This window comes from Hyperolius riggenbachi, chromosome 9 (genome assembly GCF_040937935.1).
Source record: "Hyperolius riggenbachi isolate aHypRig1 chromosome 9, aHypRig1.pri, whole genome shotgun sequence".
NCBI classification, from domain to species: Eukaryota; Metazoa; Chordata; class Amphibia; order Anura; family Hyperoliidae; genus Hyperolius; species Hyperolius riggenbachi.
This window is the reverse complement of record NC_090654.1, coordinates 195,895,395-195,918,724: the sequence shown is the minus strand read 5'-3', so window position 1 is coordinate 195,918,724 and position 23,330 is coordinate 195,895,395. Positions and strand designations below refer to the sequence as shown.

The window sequence follows — 23,330 nt, the reverse complement described above, 5'->3', positions numbered from 1 at the left end:
TTAATGCTGGTTCCCTCATGGTATAATATCAGATCCAAATATTCCATCTTGTCATGGTTATGATTGGATGTAAACATAAAGCCCCAATCGTTATTATTAAGGTATTTACAGAATTTCTCTATTGAATCATTATCTCCGTTCCAAATTAAAATCAAATCGTCAATATATCTTCTATATATGATGATATTGGCATTAAAAGGATTTCCTGGGCCTAATATAAGTTCCTCGAAACGTCCCATCGTTAGGTTCGCATAACTCGGAGCATAGCTTGCCCCCATCGCTGTCCCCCTCGTCTGCAGATAGATGGTATCTAAAAATTTGAAGTAGTTATGAGTTAGAGAGAACGAAATTGCATTGATTAAGAAGTATTTTTGTTTGTTTGGCATGATCGGATCTTGAGATAGATAGTGCCACACTGCTGCCAATCCTATTCTGTGGTGAATGTTTGAGTATAGTGCTGAAACGTCAAATGTTAACCATTGATAGCTGTCTTGCCATTGGATCTCATTCAGTTCTGAGATTAGATGGGTGGAGTCTTTGAGGTATGATGGGAGTTCTCTGACGTATGGCTGAAGGTGGATATCGATTAGTTCTGATAGATGTGATGTTAAGGATCCTATTCCGGCTATGATGGGACGTCCAGGCGGTTTTGTGAGGGATTTGTGAATCTTCGGGAGGTGGTAAAAATGTGCTACAGCTGGGTCTGAAATTAGGACGAAATCTCTTTCATGTTTATTGATAATCCCTTCTTCATATGCCCATTTGATCATGGTTTTCAGTTGTTCCATATAATCCTTGGTAGGGTCGATTGGCATGATCTCATAATAGTTCCTGTCATCCAGTATTCTGGTAGCCTCTTCTATGTAGTCTCTTCTGTTCATCAGAACTATGCCGCCCCCCTTATCTGCAGATTTGATTATAATCTCTTGATTTGATTCTAGTTTCTTTAGAGCAAGTATTTCTCCCTTAGTCATATTCTTTCTCCCCACCTCTTTCTTTTGATGGTCCATTGTCGTCAGGTCTTCCATCACCTGTTTATAGAAGGCCTCCACATACGGTCCTTTGTGTGTGGTTGGATAGAAGTCCGATTTCGGTTTTAGTTCTGTATGGATATATCTTTCTAATGCCAATTCCTGTTGGTCAATATATACATTTAGAGTAGTGTCGTCTGAATTCAGTATTAGGGGACTTGTTTGTCGATTCTGGACTCCTCTTCGTGTTTTTAGTTGTTTGGTTGCGAAAAACCTCTTCAAAGTAAGTTTTCGGGTAAATGCATTTAAATCGACAAAGAGTTCATATAGATTGGATTTCTTAGTAGGACAGAAGGACAGTCCTTTTGCAAGGACCCCCTCTTCTATAGGAGTTAGTTTGTAATTAGATAAATTGAATATGGATTTGTACTGAGGGTTCTTCTGTATTATGATATTTTTCGAACCCTTCTTTTTGCCCCCTCTTCTTCCTCTCTTTCTGAGCTTGGGGCCTGCCTTTTCAAAGGTCTGAGTGGTGATGAAATAGTCAGTGGGGCCAATTTGCTCAGAGGATCTCGGAGCCTGGGATGTAACGGTGGAGTTTCTCCCAGGATCGTGGGCAATTCTAAAAAAGATGATGATGTGGTACCACCTGTGGAAAATGATTCAGAGCTACTTGCTCTCTCCTGAGAACCATTAAAGAAGTCTGTGATCTGTTTCCGTTGTTTAGGATTCCCTTCCGTAGTTTTATTCATCTTCTGGTGACTTTTCTGCGTCAGGGGTTTCATTCTTGTGGTTTCTGCATTCTCTGACCGGTTCCTTCGTTGGGTGGGCTCTTCTTTCGCTCCATTTTGTTCATCGGTCTCCTGAATATTCCCCCCTTGTGTGTCATCATAGATACTTAGTTCTAATAGTTCCGGTGATATTACAGACAGCGTAGATGTGTTTCCGGTAGTCCTTGGTTCTCTCGGAACGGATTTGGGGTTTGTTGATGGTGTGCTAAAAACTTCTTTCTCCTCCTCCGTCCAATCGGCACTATCTTCGGTCGTGTTGTCCCTTCTCACAGCAGCGTGTTTTCTAATGGGAGTCTGCTGGACTTCAATCAGGTTTTTCTTGTTGGTTTTACTGAGCTGTTTGACTCTCTGGATCGGGTCTCTGATAGATGGTCTCTGTATCTTAGAAGAGTAACCTCGCCCATTTTTTAGCCCATGGTTATTCTTTTGGGATAGGGGTTTGGTGGCTCCTCCAAACTCCCTCCTTTTTGTGGCAGGTATTGATGTCATGGGTAGATGTTGTGTTGGTGGGGCCCTGATTGCCTGTGGGTCAACTGGTCTAGATTCTGATATTGGTTCTACAGCAGTTTGATTCTCTGATATTGTTATTTGTTCCTTATGATCTGGTACTAGTTCTACTGGTCCTGGTTGTCCCTGCCTGGGTCTACGATTTCTTTGTTGATTATGTAAGTACAGGTTTCTGTCCCTATTTAATTTCCCAAGTTTACTTTCTGTGATGGCTACCTCGAATTTACTTAATTTATTGATCAAGATATAAGAGAAAGATTTGTATTGTTCTGTGTTGGCAAATTCTGCTAGTTGAGTTTTCTGGGATTTAATCTGGGGTTGTAAATCTGTGACTATAGATCTACGTTTTGCGGAGATGCGCTCCATCATTCCCTTCGAGCACAGTTCAAGATACTCGTACCAACCCTGCGTAAATATTGGGTCATCGGGAAAGGGGGATTCGGTAGGGACCCTGAGACCCCCTGGTGAGATTTTTTCTTCTATGTAGGTAGACTGCATTTCAATGTCTGCGATATTAAAAAACTCGGTTTTAAGTAACTTCTCCAAGGCAAAGAACATTGGACTCAAATCTGGAGTTGTTGATTCCTGTTGATGTTGTCCTTCAGGTCGATCTTCCGCAGAGGGAGAGTCGGGTCTGAAGTTACATTTTTTGAATTGTTCAAAGAGTCTAGATCTTTGTATATCACGATCTTCTAATAGATTATCACCATACGGAAGTCTATCTGTTCTGAGCATCTATGCCTGTGCCTGTGTATGTCTGTTAGAATATATCTTTTACGGATATTTTTCTGCTTTAAATAATTACCAATTCTCCTCATTACTTATCTACACTGAATCTTAATGTTTGCACTTTATTGTTTTTATTAGCACCTATTTTTACATTCTCTATGTATAATATTTATTCTAATCATCATCTTTCATATGTTATTTTATCTAGTCCCATTAGCCGGCTACAATGATCTACTGCCCCCTTCTGGATCCCTTATAATATGGAGACCCATGGAGGACGAATTTGTTTATATCAGGCGCACCGTTAGGGTGCACCTCCCCTCTTTTCCCACGCTTCACACTGCGGCTCAAATACGCTGAGCTTACGTCACTTATGACGCACCCACCATTTGCTCTATGATCTGGTCCGTGGTAAGCCGCGTGGAACGCGACGCCAATTACGCAATAACGTCTGCCCTCCAGATCCCGTTCCCGTGGAGATACACTGTATCCGCGGTGACGTCAGGCGCCATGTTTGGCGCGGTGACGCGGACGCAACCATTCTCCTCCTCCCTCCACTAGTTTTTAATCCTCCAGCGGTAACATGGCGGCCATACAGGCGCCCAGGATCTCGGAAGTCTGCCTTTGGTAAGCGGGCATTGTGAGCCCAATCTACTTTTAATTGTTATCTTAATCTCTTTCACGAATCCATTCCCCTAGAATCTGGTCCTCACTTTTATTGGTATTATCGGGGTCTTGAGAAATGTCCTGATCTTTAGATCTCAATGTATCTATATTTTCGTACAGTTTGAGATTATGTTCCTGGGAGCCTAGTCTAAAGCTAATACTTATCCCAATAATTGTATATGGTATGCAGTGAGCAACTTCTTCGCGCCTCCCACTGTTTTTTAACCTTGTTTTATACAACTTAATTTGCTGGGAACATTGAGTATTCTCTCTGAGTTCTACCACTTATTGATTTAGCCCGGAGAGTATGTGTATATATATGTATATTTTTAACGTTTTGTGGATATGTGTTATTTTTATTTTTAAGTTGTATTCAATATCTCCAAATGTTTTCAATGTACTGTAAATATTGAAATTTTATGGCAGAATTCATATATGTGATCTAGAGTGCCCTGTGTTCTCTCTGTTTTAAAGGCATACCACACGACCTGAGGAAGCGGATTATCCGCGAAACGCGTTGTCTTTTAAAAGTGCCAAATAAAAGTTTATCTCTCTTTACTAAGTGCAGGGTCCACGTTTATAAGGTAGGACCTATTGATTATGTTACCTTTAGTCGCTATTTATATTTTATTTTTTATTTCATTTTATTTTATTTTTTGAATATTGCTCAGTACAATTTAAACATAAATTATACGCTTACTCCGGGCGCCTCCCTCTCTACCCTACCAATTCACAAAGGCTGTTACTGCTTGGGACACTAAAATTACTAACCAACAAATTGAAATTATTAAACCAGTGAAAATCAAACTTGTGAGGTAAATACCTCATAAATGTCAATTTACAAAGGATAACACATGCGGTAATACAATTAAGATGTTCTGTATTTTATATTCAGCCTGGAGCTGTCAGGTAAGAAAACAAACAGCCATTTTGGAAAGGTCACAGCACAGTGTTAAAGAGAGCTCGAGGTGACCTAAAGAGAAAAAAAAAAAAAAAGTAGGCTACCTGATCCGCGGGGCTGAGCAGATAAGGTAGCCGCAAAAACCGCCACTCCCATGGGCCTCAATGGCCCACATTCTCTTTTGTGACCTATAGGTGACAACGCTGCACTGAGAGACTGTGTGTCTCTCATAGCGTGCAGGGAGACGGGGGAGCGGCCGGGGAGAGGAAACCCTGCAGGAACACCCCTGGCGGGCGTTTTGAATTTTGAACAGGGAATTCCTCTCCCCTGTGTTTACCTTTGAGTTAGTGACAGATATTGTCGCTAATCTTGGAGGGCTATAGCGTGTCAGTGGGGGGGGGGGGGGGGGGGGGGAGAGATCAGGTGTTGGGGGACACAGAGGCCTATCAGGAGGCAGAGAACATGCCTCTGTGTCCCATCTGCACCCTGAAGACCCACCTCAGGTTCTCTTTAATTAGAGAAAAGGTAACAGAGGGTAGAGAAAATAAATTATTCATTAAAGTTAATGAAATCATTTTTCCCCTAATATCACGTGTTAATCACAAATCATCAACAGTATTGTGTAGTAATTAAAAATGGCTAATAGTTTTGAGCTGGTACAAATTTTATGTTAATGTTTTTGTACTTGCGGTTTACGTGCCAATATAACAACAAATGCTATTTGTATCAAATATGGCTTCATTTGTCAAACACCGCATAAGGTAACAATCTTTGTGAATTGTCATGAAATTTTTCAATATTTTACCAAACTATTACTGCATGTGTGAAAATCTAAGAGAACACTCCTAAAAAAAAAAAAAATAATAAATTACCTCGCATTAAATTTCAAACCGAATAGGTCTTGGTGAAATAATTCTTTCCTGATCACCCAGATCCCCTCCAGCACCTATTTTGGGTGATTGGGAGAAAGGATTGGTACCCAAGATCAGGCAACATGCGGCAGAGAAGGCGAATCAAGCGACAGGAGCAAAGGCCGGAGGTAATCAGAGTATCAGACATGGTCCAACACTCTGATCTGTACAGGATGGCGCTCTGCTGGATTCATTGGCAACAGCACCATCTAGCTGCAGCCACATTTTCCTATGTTGGACTATTTCCAACATTGGGCCTATAGAGGTAAAGGCCAATGTCTGACTATATCCGACATAGGATAGGAAAGGGTTAAGCCCTGTGTGGCGAAATTTACTTTCAAAGAAACTGTAATTAACAGAAGCCCTATGATCAGTGTTGGTGTTCAATTTTGGGTTACTGAAATTCGGAATCCCGAATTTGCCCATCACCACACTTCAGCACCTAGAAATGTGGACAGGGTAAGGGGGATTCCACTTACCCAAAATCGAACACCAACACTTCCTATGATACAGCAACAAAACAAGTACCAGTAAAGAAAAACAAAGCACAGATTTAAACTAACAACTTATTTTATTGAACTCCTCTAAAATATCTGATCTGGGGAATAGTCAATTCTTCCAAAAAGAGTGAGGCCCTGAGATCACTGCACAGTCCAGGTTCTCTGCACTGCCCCACGCTGGACAGTGCAGTGATCTGCAGGGGGAATGCGTGCAACCATTCAGGCATTACTGGTGCCACTCATCTCAGACAAGGCTTTATAGAAAAGGAAAGGTTTTGAACATGTAACATTTCCAAAACTGATTGAAAACATTGTCCCTAAAGCATAATGATAACACAAACCACTATATAATACAAAAACAAAAATCCTCAAATGTCAAAGTTAGCATTTTTTTTATTTGCCCGCTTGCTGAGCCTGACGACGGAGCAGAACATAAATCTTCTCTTTGATCCAGTCTTTGTTGTAGGGCTGGTATGTCTGAGTGTCTGCTCGGTACCTGCAAGAGACCATGAAAAAACATTCATTAAATTGTATTTTACACCATTATAAGCTCAACTTTCCTGTGAAGGAAAAAAAAAAAAAAAAAAAAAAAAAGACCGGATACACAAAGACCCCGTTCACACTTGTCACAAAAACTATCTGATCCAGTGCAATGGAAGCGTATGTGGAAACAGATCCCTTGTTAAACAAAGGATCCATTTTCACTTGCAAATTTTAAAGTGCATCTGAACTAATGCACAAGACACAAGGAAAACACAGTTTAATCTTTTTTGTGATTATAATGAACAGCCTGTCTAATCTCCCATAAGATGCAAGTAATTACAATTGTAATTTGAGCTCTCAGCTATGTCAGCACAGAAAATTGTCAGTCACAGCTTATTTGTAAGCACAGGATGCTAACCCTGTGTCTGCTTTCATTAAAGCCAGAAGTAGACACTGCAGATTTATTGCAGGATTTGTATCAGGTGTAAAGGAAATTGTTTTCTTCAAAGGTTATTCTTTCAGAGCAGAGAGGAAGTTCTGAATTCAGGTCCGCTTTAACAGAGTGGGAGCAGAATGCACTTTGCCGGCGTGCATGATTTTTTCCCAGAGCCTGCCTACGCTATGGATTCCCAACGGAACACGACAATGTCTGATCCCACTAGGCCGCTTTCCCCCTCCATTCCTGATCTCCTGACCAGTCCTCTCCGCAGGCATTTGGGTCCTCCACTCTGCTGGGCTCTGTGACAAGTGCCGGGATCGGTGTCCTGGCGAAACCGGGCCATCATTGCAGTGCAAGAACACCAATGGCAATCCCCCATGGCACCAGTGAGGATTCTCATTAGATCATGAGTGATGGAGCAATGAGAATTCTCCCCGTTAGGTAGAATCCTATTGCTCCAGCCAATGGTAGCCCTCGATTCTGACAGGGTTCTGAGCCTACCGGCATTTGTCCCAAAGCCCTGCAGCGGTCTCAGTGTGTGTAGAAGACCCGAATGGTGACCAAAAACAGGTGAGTAGCAGCAGAAAGATTCACATGGCGGCGGCAGCAGCAGAGGCACAGATGCACTACGGTGTAGTGTGCTTGCACTGCGACGGGGATACTGTAATGCACCGTTGTGCATCCGTCCCCAGTGTGAACCTATACAAGTAGTGTATGGGCAAATCCCTGGCTTCAAGGCCATACTCAGGATGGTGTTCACTTTAGCCTCCCAGTCTATCTGGTATCCAACATGTCTGATATATATAAAAAAAAAAATATTTAAATTGTATTAAAGGACATTGAATGTTTATTTCAAATCCAAAACCAGAGTTAGATTTTCATGTTTTGTTTGTACTGTAAAGTTTTATAGTACAAAATGCATATCAAGCTGAAACACAGGAATGATAAAGTCCATGCAAAGAAAAAATTAAATTTAAAACAAAATAGTAAATACCTGTAAACTTAAAGGGAACCTGAAGTGAGAGGGATATGGAGGCTGCTATATTTTTTTCCTTTTAAACAAACATTTGCCTGGCAGTCCTACTAATCATCCTGGCATTAGCAATGTCTGAATCACACACCTGAAACAAGCATGTGGCTAATCCAGTCAGAGCCCCTGAGAGAGACAACAGTTTAGAAGGAAATAAATATGTCAGCCTCCACATCCGTCTCAGTTCAGGTGTGCTTTCAGAGTCCACCACATTGCACGGCTGCAAACTTGTTACTGGTTACTTTTTAATTCTCTGTGAGGCTAGATTAAAAACCACGCAAACTATTCACTTGAAGTTAAAATGCCAGGAAAATACTTGTCTGTCACTGCTAGTTCCATTTTCATAACATTACATAAGGACCGTCTCTACGCTAAATTGCTTTCAAAGTGAATTGTCAGCATTCTACTGCATCCAGGAAAATCCAGCATCATCATGGAGCAGGATCTGTGGCTCATCTTCAATGCAATGGACGCCCGCCATGCTTAATGGAACAAAGTGCTTAGGAGACTTTGGCAATTGAACAGCAAACTGACATCAGCTGAGCTGGCAAGAGAGTGGTCAAAGCGTACTTCACTGCCACGTTCCATTTCAACAGCCTGTTGTCACTTCATTCCATATGGACTTAGAGAGCCAGCAAAAAGCTTGCCTACTATGGGCAAAAGCAGCATTGCCACTAGTTGAGGAGTAGGAAAAGTGTGATGAATCTATGATTTCCATTATGCAAAATTATAGTACTGTAGGGCTGCACAATTGTTTTAAAAGCGAAAGTGTGGGGCAAGAGTATTATGTAGTTATCAAAGCATTTTTTTTTTTTTATGCGCGTCTCCTGTGTGTCCGCCCTTCCCCCACTCCTTCCCGTGTCTCCGCTCAGTGTAGGCTGCGTGTCTTACGTAATACGCCATGCCCAGGGGTATTTGTTTTATTTTTAAATACATTTTGCCTTTTCTTACTTTTATTTCCCTCCCCCCGCCAGCCAATCACAGTGATCAGCTGCCGTAGGCATCAGCCTATGACAGCCGATCGCTCCTGTGCCTCCAGAAGGGACAGCCGTGTCACGCAGCTGTCCCCAGTACAGCGCTGCCTTATCAGATCACAACACTGTACATTGTAAACAGACGGCAGTTTCGTCCATCTAACAGTCTCCTAGCGGGGTTCTCAGGGTTTTCTTTGTTTTTAAAGGGGATCTTTCGCGAAAAAAGTAGGCAGTTAGATGTGACAGATGACAGGTTTTGGGCCAGTCCATCTTTTTAAAGAGAACCTGTACTGAGTAAAAATATTTAAAATAAACACATGAGGTAACTTCAAATGAACAATACATAGTTACCTTGCCATCGGTTCCTCTCAGAAGCTCACCATTTTCTTCTGACAATCACCCCTTCCAGTTCTGACAATATTTTGTCAGATCTGAAATATATCAGTTGCTGTCAGTAAAATATCAGTTGCTGTCAGTTATATCTGAGAGGAAAACTGAAGTACCAGGTAATGTCCATGTTTCCCTGTGGCTCAAGTGGGAGATGTTACAGTTTAACTGTGTGCTGACCAGAAAGCTGTTATGGGTAATGACCATTTTCAAAATGGTGGACGGAAAATTCCCTTGATCACAATGAACAAATAGGACGCAGAACAGGAGAAATACACTGAGGAGTAGACTACATGGAAGGTAAGTATGACTTGTGTATGCTTATTTTGACTTTTAATTTTCAGTTCAGGTTTTCTTTAAGGGGGATTCTCAGGGCTTTCTTTGTTTTCAACAGCATTTCCTGAACAGCAGTTTAACTGCCAAAATAGCAAGATACCAGCCGGCCTCCCTAATCACTTGCATACTATTACGTCAGTTAGATTTTGCAACTGTTGTTGCAAAGAAAGCCCTGAGAATCCCCCTTAAAAAGATGGACTGGCCCAAAACCTGTCATCTGTCACATTTTTTAACTGCCTACTTTTTTCGCAAAAGAACTCCTTTAACAGCACTTCCTCAACAGCAGTTTCAAGGTCTAACTGACAAAATAGTGTGCAAGTGAGCAGGGAGGCAGGCTGGCATCTTACCATTTAGGGAGTTAAACCACACCACAGATCGTGTATTTTGGATCATGTTTGTTTCATAAAAAAAATGCTCCCATTCACTTGCATTAAAATTAAGATTTTTCAAAAAAATAGGGAGCTATTGCCCCCTAGTTGCTAGTCTGCATCAAGCCCCCCTAATTAATATTCACTGCACTCCTGGCTAGTCCCACCTCTTTTCCAGGAACTGCTGTGATAGGAGGGACGTGAGAAAGAAAACCAGCCAGGCACCCACAAGAATTAGCCAAGCACAACGCCTGGCTAATAGGGCTTGGGGAGAACACTGACTTGTGAGTGTTTGTGGTTTCCTGCAAAACATGTACTGCTGGTGGTCCTTGAGGACAGGGATGGTAAGCCCTGGACTAGACAACCTCATCAGCCATTTTGAACAATTAAAAAAATTGTGATACAGGGAGAAACTCAGCATTGAAATATAAAAGAAACCGCTCATGCTTTTTTTTTTTTTTTTTTTAGACACTTGGCCCTGTACTTTCATACTATTTCTAATTAGTGGTGGATTTTATTTAGAGAGCAACTATAGTTACTCTCCTTTTTATATTCTAATCATTGTATCCTTTCTGACCACCTCCTTCTTGTTAAAGTGGATCTGAGGGGAGTGGGGGGAGGAGGAGGAACAGATAAGACTCTACAGAACTTTAGCTGCAGTGCTGGCCACAAATACAATCTTTCAGCAGTAGAGAGAAAGTGAGCAAGATTGGCTCTGTGTTTACAGTGAAACATTGGCTTAGTCTCCCCACCAAGCTCCATCCTGACTACCTCCTGTAGGGGATGATGGGCTTGGGGTGGAGTTTGGACAGTTCACAGTCTTATTTAGTCTAACCAAATTACATCTGCCATTCACACAGGAAGTCAGTTTTGCAAACGCAGCAAGACCGATAACTTTTTTTTTTCTTCTTTCCATGCTACATACAACATAATATGTACGTGTAGCATTAAGGAAAGTGAAATTGCAGGGCATGCTGGGTTGTCCTATTTTGCTTCTCTACTTCCCCTCAGACTTAACTAATGCAGCCTGATTGGCTGAAGCCTCTTTCCCTCCTGTTTTCCCCTCCCACTTCTGTGTTCCTCTCTGATTGGCCAATATTTCTCATGCTGAGACAATGCACTTTCTATAGTGAAGGGCAGGCAATGCATATACAATCAGGCAGAGGAGAATAAGGTAGGAAATGACATTGTGATTGGCTTCAAAATAGCCACACTTAAAAATGGCAAATGCTAAGAAGGATTTTTTTTACTGTAGAAAAATCAAAACGTGGACAGCGCAATAAATGTGTTATGTAAGTAGAGCAAGTATGGCAGACAGCTCCTCTTTAATGCACAGTGCTTACAGATCCTGCAAATAAATAAGCACTCATATATGCAAGTAGGCAACAGAATGCAGTATGGAAATAAAATGATCAAGAAAAAAAAAACTAATGGGACACCCCCCTCAGCTTACCCAGCCACTATACCGAAACACCGGTGGTGCTAAAATATATGAACTTGCGGTTTTGACAATTATCAGACTTAATGAAGAATTTGCTGTACACTGGGTCCTCTGATCGCCCACATACTTACTGACACAAGTACCGTATATTCCGACGACTTTTTAACCCCTGAAAATCTTCTGAAAAGTCGGGGGTCGTTTTATACGCCGGGTGTCAAGCACCGAGTGTACGTTCTTGTGCCAGGCAGGGCTTTAAATGACGTACCGGGTATGCAGCCATGGAGGAAAGGTCCGTTTGCAAAATCTGTTTCAATTCAAAGTTTACATCAATCCCGGATAACATCTTGCGAGCAGGCGCTCGCGTGAATAGCAGAGTAGCTTCCTGGTTCAGGGGTCACCTGACTGTGACGTGTGCGCTCACGCTGGAAGAGATTGCCGGAGGTGGAACACACTGAGTAGTGGAGCGCATACGTCACAGTCAGGTGACCCCCGAACCAGGAAGCTTCTCTGCTATCCACGCGAGCGGCTGCTCGCAAGATGTTATCCGGGATTGCAGTAAACTTTGAATTGAAACAGATTTTGCAAACGGACCTTTCCGCCATGACTGCATACCAGGTACGTCATTTAAACCTCTGCCTGGCACAAAAACTTACACCCGGCACCTGACACAGACCCAGAACTAGGAAGCTGCTCCGCTACTCATGCGAGCAGCTGCTCGCAAAAAGCTACAGAGATAGCAGAAAGTTTTACTTGACACGGATTTTTCAAATGGATCTTTCCCCTGACTGCAGCACCCGGTATGTAATTTAGAGCTCTGCCTGGCACAATGTACAATAGGCATTATAGCAAGCGTTGCCAGTTCTTAAAAAGCACAGCCCTATCTTTTTTCCCGTCCCCAGATGACTGCAGCACCTAGTAATGCCAGTTCTATGTTTTATAATACTATAGTTTTGATGTGATATGCAGAGGGTGCATACAGGGGTGGGCCAGGAGGATGGAGGAGGCATGTTTTGAAGAGGGGTAGTCTTATACAGCGAGTATATCCCAAACTATATTTTAACTGGAAAAGTTGGGGGGTCGTCTTATACACCAGAATATACGGTAAGAAACAGACCATGTTGACATCCTATTTTCCTGGTAAGCAGGGGTTACTAACTACTAAAGTAGTCAAAGGAAACAAGTAATAGTCACCCAATGCTCACTAATGCACATAGGGAGCGAAGGCTAGACTCCCTAGTCTGCTCACACAGGAGAGCTATTGTAGCCTGTAATATGCATGTGAGCATCAGAACTGTGCAGTGGGGCAATGGAAGAAGGTGGACTCATCTGGTTAAATCAGGTTTCCTTTGGCCTCCAAAAAACCCAGGTGTCAATCCAACTGTGCACCTGTGAGATGGGTAAAATGAGTCTGATCCAGGGATCCATGTAAAGTAAGGATTTGCTGCTAACGCCTGGCACCAAATACCAACGTTAGAGAACATATGGAGTCCCCACCTCAATGGGTCAGGGTTGTTTTGCTAGCATCAGAGGGTCTAGACAATTTTGGGCAGGTGGATGTAATGTTTAAGCTGTTGTGTGGGTGTAAATGAATAGCAATTATGGTATATAATAAGCTAATGAATTTATTAATGTAACTTATGAATCCTTCATTAACCCATTAGCAGGTTCAAAAGTTATCTCACTGAGATAAGTGCACTGTTTTTGACCTCAGTCAGCAGAACTCGTTGGGCTGTAAATTCTCGGAATGCTTTGTTGTCTCTCTGCTAGCAGAAAATATAGAAACTGATAGCAGAAGTCCTCTGTTATTGCCCCCCAGCGACAAGTGACCATCAACACAAATTGCAGTGGTTCTAATTGGAAGCAAGGAAATGTAACAAATAAGAAATAAAAAAAAAGTGTGCTAAAATAAATTGGCCTGGAACACTTGGAAGCCTCTAAATAAATAAGCTGCTAATGGGTTAAAAAAAATGAAATATTTAATATACGTTCCACTGAAAATGTAATGTTTCTACAAATTAAATTCCCATTTTCTTTTTGGCAACTAGAGTTGTGTTCAAAATTATTCAACCCCCAATGCTGTAAAGGGTTTTAGGGAATTTAGTGTACATTTGTAATTGTGTTCAGAATGAAATCTTACAAGGACTTTTTAAAAGAACCAAATGCAACTAAAATGACATCAATTGTTTTTGTAATACAGTATTAAATGTTTTTTGTGTGATTTCTTCGTCGACACAATTATTCAACCCCTTAAAGACTACCACTCATGAGAACAGAGGTTCATTCAAGTGTTTTTGATCAGGTATTGTAAACACCTGTGGATGTTAACGAGCAGCAATCCATCATAATAAGCACAAATTAGGCAGATTTAAAATGAATGTGATACTCAGCTCCTTCTAGACATTTACTGGTGTGTTTACAAACATAGTGAGGTCAAGAGAATGGTCCAGGAAGACAAGAGAAGAGGTGATTTCTCTTCACAGGAAGGGAAATGGCTATAATAAGATTGCAAAGATGTTAAACATACCAAGAGACACCATAGGAAGCATCATTCACAAATTCAAGGCATAGGGCACTGTTGAAACGCTACCTGGTCGTGGAAGAAAGAAGATGCTGACTTTGACTGCTGTGCGCTACCTGAAGTGCAAAGTGGAGAAAAGTCCCTGTGTGACTGCTGAAGAACTGAAAAGAGATTTGTCAGATGCGTGTACTGAAGTTTCAGCTCAGAAAATAAGGCGCACACTGCATAATGAAGGCCTCCATGCCAGAACTCCCAGGCGCATCCCCTTGCTGTCTCCAAAGAATAAGAAGAGTCGACTGCAGGACAAACCACAAAAGTTTTGGGATAGTGTTCTGTGGACTGATGAAACAAAATTAGAACTGTTTGGGCCCATGGATCAACGCTATGTTTGGAGGAGGAAGAACAAGGCCTATGAAGAAAAGAACACCTTGCCTACTGTGAAGCATGGCGGGGGGTCAATCATGCTTTGGGGCTGTTTTGCTTCTGCAGGTACAGGGAAGCTTCAGCGTGTACAAGGTACCATGAATCCTCTTCAGTACCAGGAGATATTGGTAGAAAATGTGATGCAGTCCGTCACAAACCTGAGGCTTGGGAGACGTTGGACCTTTCAACAGGACAATGATCCCAAACATACCTCCAAGTCCACTAGAGCATGGTTGCAGATTAAAGGCTGGAACATTTGAGTGGCCATCGCAATCACCAGACAAATCCAATTGAGAACCTCTGGTGGGACTTAACCACCCTGGCGTTCTATTAAGATCGCCAGGGCGGCTGCGTGAGGGTTTTTTTTTTTATTAAAAAAAAAAAACTATTTCATGCAGCCAACTTTGAAAGCCCACTAGAGGTCGCTCCGGATGCGTTCTTCTGATCGCCTCCGGCGACCAGAAGTACAAGGAAGGCTGCAATGAACAGCCTTCCTTGTTTCGCTTACCTCGTCGCCATGGCGACGAGCGGAGTGATGTCATGGACGTCAGCCGCCTCCGATCCAGCCCTTAGCGCTGGCCGGAACTGTTTGTTCCGGCTACGCTGGGCTCAGGCGGCTGGGGGGGGACCCTCTTTCGCCACTGCACGCGGCTGCGGCGGCGATCAGGTAGCACACGCGGCTGGCAAAGTGCCGGCTGCGTATGCTGCTTTTTATTGCATGCGAATCGGCCCAACAGGGCCTGAGCGGCAGCCTCCGGCAGTAATGGACGAGCTGAGCTCGTCCATACCGCCCGGCTGGTTAAAGAAAGCAGTTGCAGCAGCGCACAAGCCTAAGAATGTGACTGAACTGGAGGCTTTTGCCCTTGAATAATGGGCTAAGATACCCTTAGATGGCTGCAAGACACTTGTGTCAAGCTGTTTCACATTTAAAAGCTGTTATAACTGGAAAAGGAGTTGTATGGATGGATGTCACTTGGGGGTTGAATAAAACTGATAATGATGTGAGCACAGAAAAAACATTTGTGGTTATTTCATTATAAATGTTATGTTATATTTGTCAAGTGCCTCTGATTTAATTGTAAACAAGATGACTGAAATGATCAAAATCAATGTCAAACTGACCAAAACACTCAATCTCAGTGGGGGTTGAATAATTTTGAACACAACTGTATTTGTATGAATTTGCTTTGTACATCTTGAAAATTCAACAAAAATGATTATAAAAGAAAAAAGTAATAGCGACACACCAGAGAACCATCTGATAATCTGTAACCTAGCAACCTTCACAGTTACTGCTACAGCTCTCAAGCTTACAGAGTTAATAAGCAATATAATCAGATCCTTTAAGAAAAAAAAAAATAACAGCAGGTCAACACTTACACCAAACAGCTGAGATCTGCTAAGTCATCGATGAAATCAAACAACTGACTGATGTCGTACGTGATGGATGGGCTGTTGGGATTCATTCTCTTTAAGTGTTCTTCATACATCTTACATACTCCTACAAGAAGAAGAAAAAAAGACAAGATTGTAGCAAATATATAAGGTTAAATGTACAAAAAGACAAGAGAAATAACATTTATATTGCGCTTTTCTCCTGGCGGATTCAAAGCCCCTGAGTTGCAGCCACTAGGGCACGCTCAGTAGGCAGTAGCAGTATTAGAGAGTCTAGCCCAAAGAATGCTGAATAGGTGCTGGCTTACTGAACAGGAAGCGCCGAGATTTGACCCCTGGTCTTCCATGACAGGGACAGAGCACTTAATCAGTACACTATCCAGCCACAAAGGGCTAATTTACAGGGTCTAGGTTAAACATAGAAAAGGGTGTGAAAGGGGTTAACATTATAGAGTTAAGGATGGATGTGAGAAGTTTGCATTAAGGCTATGTTCACAGTGGTGTGTTGTGACATAATGGCCACATTGTAAAACAGACCATCACACTGCAATATTTCACAGTGGAGCCTGTGCAGTTTTGCAACTGCAAAATGCATGCATTGACAGTAAGGCTTGGTTCACATTTGTTTAAAAAACGTATCCGTGGCTCAATTTTGGGGCCCGGACCAAAATCAGAGCCACGAATACAAATGTTAAAAATAGGGGCAGTCTTCACTCACTTCAAAAGCAGATGCTAAAAAACTGAACAGATGGTCCAGATTTGCAGGGTTTTCACGGACCCCGGATACATGGAGGGGTAGTGAAACCTAATGCAAAAACAGATCCCCCTCTACACAGACATCTTTGGACACAGAAACAGTTTGCGTTCCTGCTTTTACAGAGCATGCAGCGCCCACTGTGAACCTAGCCTAAGGGAAAAATTATGGTTTTGTCAAGAGGGGTTAACATTTAGGTAGGAAGTCTAGGGTAAGTATTAAGAAGAGAAGGATTAGATATTCCACTGTCTACAATGCTGCACATAACATAGTCTTACACTACAGAAAGCTGCAAGCTAGCTAAAGTATCCAGCCTACCCTAAAGCCAGACCCCCACAGCTCTTCCTGCAACACAGTCCCTATGGGAAGAATAGAGTGACTGTCAGGCCAGGCCACACACCACATCAGTAAATACCTTCCCAATTTCTCCTTGATTCAACTCGCTTGTCTACACACTCCTGCCCGTCACCCTTCCTCCTACATCACTGCTCCACTGTTACCTGCACTGATGTATAGGGTGGATTGAGTTGGCTGACCCAGTTTTTCTGTTAGTGTGAAACATGCAAAAATGTCACGAGGGCGAATGGCTCCGCCACAACAGTGCACCATGCGCCACCATAGGCCGAAATGTAGTAATAGTGGTGCTCAGACAGTAAATCGAGTGCCTTCAAAATACGGAGCCCAAATTCCTTTAAAAACAGTGTAATTCAGCCGCCAGCAACAGCTTGCAGACGAATTATGTCTTTCATTCTAAGTCAAACTCAAATACAAAGTGGGCCGAAATTGTACAGTGAGACCTAGTCGCGGGCCAACCTCAATGTCTACTGGCCACCTTCCTCCATTATAAAGTTCCCAGGTGTCTAATGGCCCTTCTGTAACTCCTGTACAGTTCCTTAGTGTCTAGTGGTTCCCCACCCTCCCCTATACAGTTCCCTAGTGTTTATTGCTTTCCCCCACTTCCCCCATGTGGTTTCCCTGTTGTTCTAGGGATTTACCTCTAATATAGTTATATATAATATAGCTTCCCTGGTGGTCTAGAGTGGGCCAAACATAATGCTAAGTGGGGATACCACTTGAGGGCCAAACTGAATGGCTCTGAGGGCCAGATTTGGCCCACGGGCCGGAGTTTGACATGTATGATCTAAGTCCATAGTGGCCTGGAGGGGGAATAGTAGTTAACGGTGCCGGCATTTGCAGGAGCAGGGCGAGACGTGTTTTTTCGGCTTCACCGTGTGCGTTTTTCAGCATGTATGTGAAAGGGACCTCTCACCACTAGTCTTCAACACACGAGAGATAAGCTGATTACACCTAGACATCATCACTGTACATTTTGGGTGCTATTCATCGTTAGACAATTCAGATACTGCATAGGGATATTTGTGAATGTTGTGTACCCCATACCTTCCATGCATTCATTGACCGATTCGTAGTCTGCATATGTTCTGCCCTCGGGCCTCTTTGTGGGCTGGACAAGCAAGATTGTGTGAGACTGAAAAGCAAACCAAAAGAATTAAATACAGAAGATGACACATTACTGTATTTCAGTATAATATATACTACAAGTGTGCAGTACAATTCTGCTCAAAAGCATTTTCTGGTTTAATGCCAGAGGTACACCTGTTCCTAAATTGTATGTGTTGCATACAATGTATGTGGCAACCGGATTTGATTCTGCTACATACAGTGTACAGACTGTTACTGGGGACATATTGGTAAATAACAGGTACAAGCAGTGTTTCAGATCTCTAGAGTGTGACAAAATCAAAATGAGTAATGCATTAAAACTGCATTATTGACCAGGATGTAATGTGAAGCGGAATTAGTTTTTTCACGTGGTAAGTATTCAATACCCTAGGGCCTAGGCAATTATGTTGATTTGGCTGCAGATACATGAAATTGCACTGCATTGTTTATACTACTAAAACAGCACAAGTTTGTCATCCAATGTGTGTCCCTTCTGCAGTATCCCAATAATATACAGGCATGGTGCTGATAGTTCAAGGGCAGCTAACTTCCACACAGCATCAGCAACAGGTAAAACCCACACATGCATAGTTGTCTGCTGATGTCATCAGTAGCTAACAAACCATATTTTTCAGAAGCTCCTGACTATAAGACGCACCTAGGTTTAAAGAGAACCAGAGCTAATGGAAGTAAAAGCTGTTATACATACCTGGGGCTTCCTCCAGCCCCATACGCACAGATCACTCCCACGCCACCATCCAGCGCTGCCCGTATCTAGGAGAACCGGGACCCCGATCTGCCGCCAGCCGGAGCCAGTCTAGCGTAGCAGAGGTGCGCTCTTTCCGTATCTCTGCAGCAGTGTATGGAGAGATACGTAGAGGCCGCACTTCTCCTGCGTAGCGCGGCTCCGCTGACGTCAGCGATGGGAGCCGGTTCTCCTAGCTGCGGGCAGCGGTGGATGGCGGCGTGGGAGCGATCCATGCATATGGGGCTGGAGGAAGCCCCAGGTATGTATAACAGCTTTTACTTCCATTAGCTCTGGTTCCATTTAACCTCTTGCCGCCCGCGTCACGCCAATGGGCGTGGCCGCGGCGGCAGACCCAGGACCGCCTAACGCCGATTGGCGTAAAGTCCTGGGGCTCTGTTTTGCAGGAGATCGCGCGCAGGCTGCGCACGCATCTCCTGGTTGGGGGGCGGAGTTCCGCCCCGCCTTCAGTCTCCGAGCGGCGATAGCGTGATCGCCGTCTATTTAGCCTGTGCAGCGCTGCGATCAGCAGCAGCGCTGCACTGGGGACAGCCGTGTGACACGGCTGTCCCCCTGGGGGACAAAAGAGCGATCGGCTCTCATAGGCAGAAGCCTATGACAGCCGATCGCCGTAATTGGCTGGCTGTGGGGAGGGAGGGATGGGGTTTAAAGAAACAGCCTTTTAAAAAAAAACAACACACAAACGAAAATATTGATGGAAAAAAAAATAAACATGGGGGGAGCGATCAGACCCCACCAACAGGGAGCTCTGTTGGTGGGGAGAAAACAGGGGGGGGGGGGGTATCACTTGTGTGCAGTGTTGTGCGGCCCTGCAGCTTGGCCTTAAAGCTGCAGTGGCCAATTTTACTCAAAATGGCCTGGTCACTAGGGGGATTTAGCCCTGCAGTCCTCAGGAGGTTAAAAGGACAAAAAACAGGGTAAGACAAAATATACTAAACCCAGTGCATCTGTGGTGCAGGGCATCGTGTGGATCTTTTCCCCTCAATCCCCCCAATTATTTCCCCTTATATCTACCCTGTGCCTTCTTTGTACCTCTTGCGTCATTCTCTGTTCCTCTTTTTCCCCCCTGATGACCTCCTCTGTCCTCCTTTGCCACCCTTTCTCCTTCTCTATTACCATGTCCAGTGTCCCCAGTGTGCCATCTGCCCCCATGTCGCCTCTGTCCATTGTGTGCCATCTGCCCCGTGTTCGCTTGTCCAGTGTCTCCTGTGTGCCATCTGCCCCCCCTGTGCCCCCTATGTGCCATCTGCCCTAGTGTCCTCTTGTCTCACCGCCTGGCCCCCCCTGTACCCTTCTGGTAAATTCTACACTTGCAACGATAAACAATGTCCCAGGTGTTGACTCCCGGGACCTCCATTCAGTCAACCAGTCCCCCACTCCCACACCGTGGCTCCAGCTGATTTGGAGTTGCAACAGCCTCCCGGTGAAGTGCAGCCAATTAGTGGAGAGAGCTGCAAGCCTATCACGGCTACCAGGTGTTCTGACTGGAGCACAGGGTCCCTGAGGCGGGACCATGGCTCTGCCATTATGCCGATCACTGCACTCGCTGCCACTTAGAATTTAGCAGGTATGCAGTTCCACCTCAATCAACCAAAGAGTTGGCATGCCAGATCTTTAGTGGTATCCTCCGATCCCAAGCACATTGTTCTCTATTCACTCCACCATAAGCAGCGCATTACTCCATAGCAACAGAAGCAACACTAGCCTATGGGTTAGTGATCTGCCCGAACTGCTGTCACCACAAACGTCTGCGAGGATTCAGATACATTTGTGCACTAAGTGCAGAAGATTTTACATCAAAATGACATGGTTACTGAGCACACTTCACAGTCCCGTGTTGGGTATCCAGAGTCAGAGAAGGTGGTTTCATAAACTTAGGATTCAGATTTTGTACCAACTCAATAGCTCTGGTAAGTATTATACTAAGATGTTGAGGAGTCGGAGCAATTTTGGGTACCTGGAGTTGGAGTCGGTATCATAAACTGAGGTGTCGTAGTTGGATATTTTTGTACAGACTCCACAGCCCAGGTTCCCACCCAAAAAATGTTCTAGCTGGGTGGCACAAAATCATATCCAGGTGGGGCAAAACGGGGGAATGCAGGGCCTGAGCAACTCCGCCAACAGTGCAGCATAGGAAGAGGATGAAGAGATGAGCAAATGACAGCTGGGTACTCAAAAAAATTAGCTGGGGGGGAGCACCTAGCTAGAAGAGCCTGGGAAGAACACTGCAGTCAGTAAAAATCTAACTCCTTAGATTGAAAACCGTGTGAGACTCCAGGAAAGTTCTATATACTACTGCTACTACAAGTACTATTGTCTCTTATGTTTATTTTGAACATAAACCTCATCAATGGCTGGCTTATGACGTAAAACGATCTACTTGTTCCTGATGTGAGTCATTACTCTAGACCAGTGTTTCTCAACATTTTATTGGTATGTACCCCTTTTAAAACCCTGTACTCACCAAGTACCGCTAGCATAGTAAACATTATCACAAGTACCCGACAAATATATATTTAATCATAGTACATGATAATTGGTTCTAAGCAATTTCCAAGCATTTACTTTTGCTTTTAATTAGCTAAAATACGAATTTGGTGTTTAAAGAAGATTTATAATTTTCTAAAACTCTAAATTTGTTATTCTTGGTTAAGTATATCAAGCCTGAGTACCCCCTGGAACCATCAGAAGTACCCCCTGGGCTACACGTACCACACGTTGAGAACCTAGGCTCTAGATTATCACCAGCACCTCAGAGTCTTCTAACAGAATTCATTACAAATCTGATATGGCTACTGCACATGCTCCAGCCATCTGAGCATGGATGTGATTAGGCTCAGCCTTTTCCGATGACACCCGAGCAGGTTCACGCTACTGCGCAGGCACAGTGCCGTCGTGCTTTGGGGGTTTCAGTACTTGATCGGCCTGGCAGTACAGGACAGGGGAAGTCATCCTCCCAAGGCCTCCCCTCCTGAGGAAAGTATCCAAATGTGGCCTTTGCAAGCCTTAAAAGTTTGCTTTAAGGGCTGGTTCACATGGGAATCTAAATGCAGCGATTCGGCATTCAAAAGTAAAACACTGTCTAGTCAAATGAATAGAAGCACATTCTAAGTGACAGTTATGACTTTTTGCATGGTTCAATATGCACTAGATCCGGATGTCTCATCTATGGTGGCTGGATAGAGTACTGGTTAACAACCCTGCCTGACGCAGGAGACCAGGGTTGGAAACTCAGATATTTCTGTTCAGTAAGACCTTGGTCAAGACACCCTAACACTGCTACTGTCTACTGAGTGCACCTTAATGGCTGCAGCTCAGGCACTTCCATCCACAAGGAGAAAAGCATGATATAAATGTTCTATGTCTTTTCGTCTTCCAGACGTGAACCAGCCCTGACTCTAGGAATGTTCTATGTCTTTTCGTCTTCCAGACGTGAACCAGCCCTGAATCTAGGAATGGCAGATGATAGATAATCGAATATAAAATTTACCTGAGTTGAAACATCTCAGGGACCATACTTACTAGGACCTTCCTTAAGCCCCTTGAGGCCACTCAGTCCCTCACTGTCTCCCCGGGTGGCTCATGCCCCCACAATACCGCCCGAATACCTTGCAGAGTCACGCTTCATCTCGCAAATGCCTTTTGCACCTGCACTGTAGTACTGTGCAAGCACAGAACGCTACCAGCCGCAAGAGCTCAATGGGGGAGTGTGCCTCAATGGGGAAGCCCCAGGTAAGTATAAAACCTGAGATGAGACATCACTTTCACTTTAAGATCACATTTCTATAATGCTGACAACTTTCCACTAAATCTTTTACTATCACTGCTCTAATATAATACTCCAGATTGGCACCTAGCTTTGATCACTTTCAAAAATCCATGTGATTTGTATTTGCAGTAATAATCTCCCTCCCCACAGAACTATGCTAATGTGTAATAATGCTGCTACACGCCTCGTTTCCTGCCTGTGTGCAAATGATGATATCCAGCACAGCACGTGGGGTAACAGCAAGCACCATGCAGCGATACCGGGCTGGCTGCATGCCAAAAGATGGAGACACGCAGCACTTGGCATTATGGCGGAGCCATCAGTCTGTCACTAGGGATGTGCACAATGCCCCTGCAGAAAGGGATGCAGAGCTGACGACACGCGGTGATCTCCAGCACACAGCCGTCCGCCCTCCATCACTCTGCGAGATCCCATACTCACCATCTTCAGACACGACACAGAACTCCAATTAACCGTAGATGCGCCCGGAAATGCTCCTATTCACTTCCGTCGGAAATGACGCCACACGTAGTTCCCGTTGAAAGGAAGTACGGTCTATATTTTCAAACATACAGGAAGCGGTGCGGCGGTCATGTTCCTTTCTGGCACACTTTGCACTTAGTGGCACACGGGGCTTTTAGATTCTTTATGTTAATATTATTATGTTTTTCAAATATGTGATAACTGATTTAATCGATAAAAGCTATTAAACACATCGTAGGTGCCTATTTATAGAAACATATATAGAAACATAAAGGCATTCGAGATTAAAAGTGTATAAAAGTGATGAATTGGCTTTGCTGTAAT

The 23,330-nt window shown here is 43.7% G+C and overlaps 2 protein-coding genes across 5 annotated transcripts in view; one reads left to right on the top strand and one right to left on the bottom strand.

Annotated features, from left to right (window-relative positions):
* Nucleotides 1-23,330, top strand: part of PLEKHD1 (pleckstrin homology and coiled-coil domain containing D1) — a 664,905-nt gene that overhangs the window by 469,337 nt on the left and 172,238 nt on the right. The gene's annotated exons all lie outside the window — the stretch shown is intronic.
* On the bottom strand, nt 6,029-23,047 carry ERH (ERH mRNA splicing and mitosis factor). The gene is made up of 4 exons (XM_068251773.1): nt 22,965-23,047; nt 17,926-18,013; nt 15,756-15,876; nt 6,029-6,472 (listed from the first exon to the last, which is right to left on the bottom strand). Exons 1-4 carry the CDS (start codon nt 22,965-22,967, stop codon nt 6,370-6,372), a joined length of 315 nt encoding a protein of 104 aa, XP_068107874.1. The 5' UTR covers nt 22,968-23,047; the 3' UTR covers nt 6,029-6,369.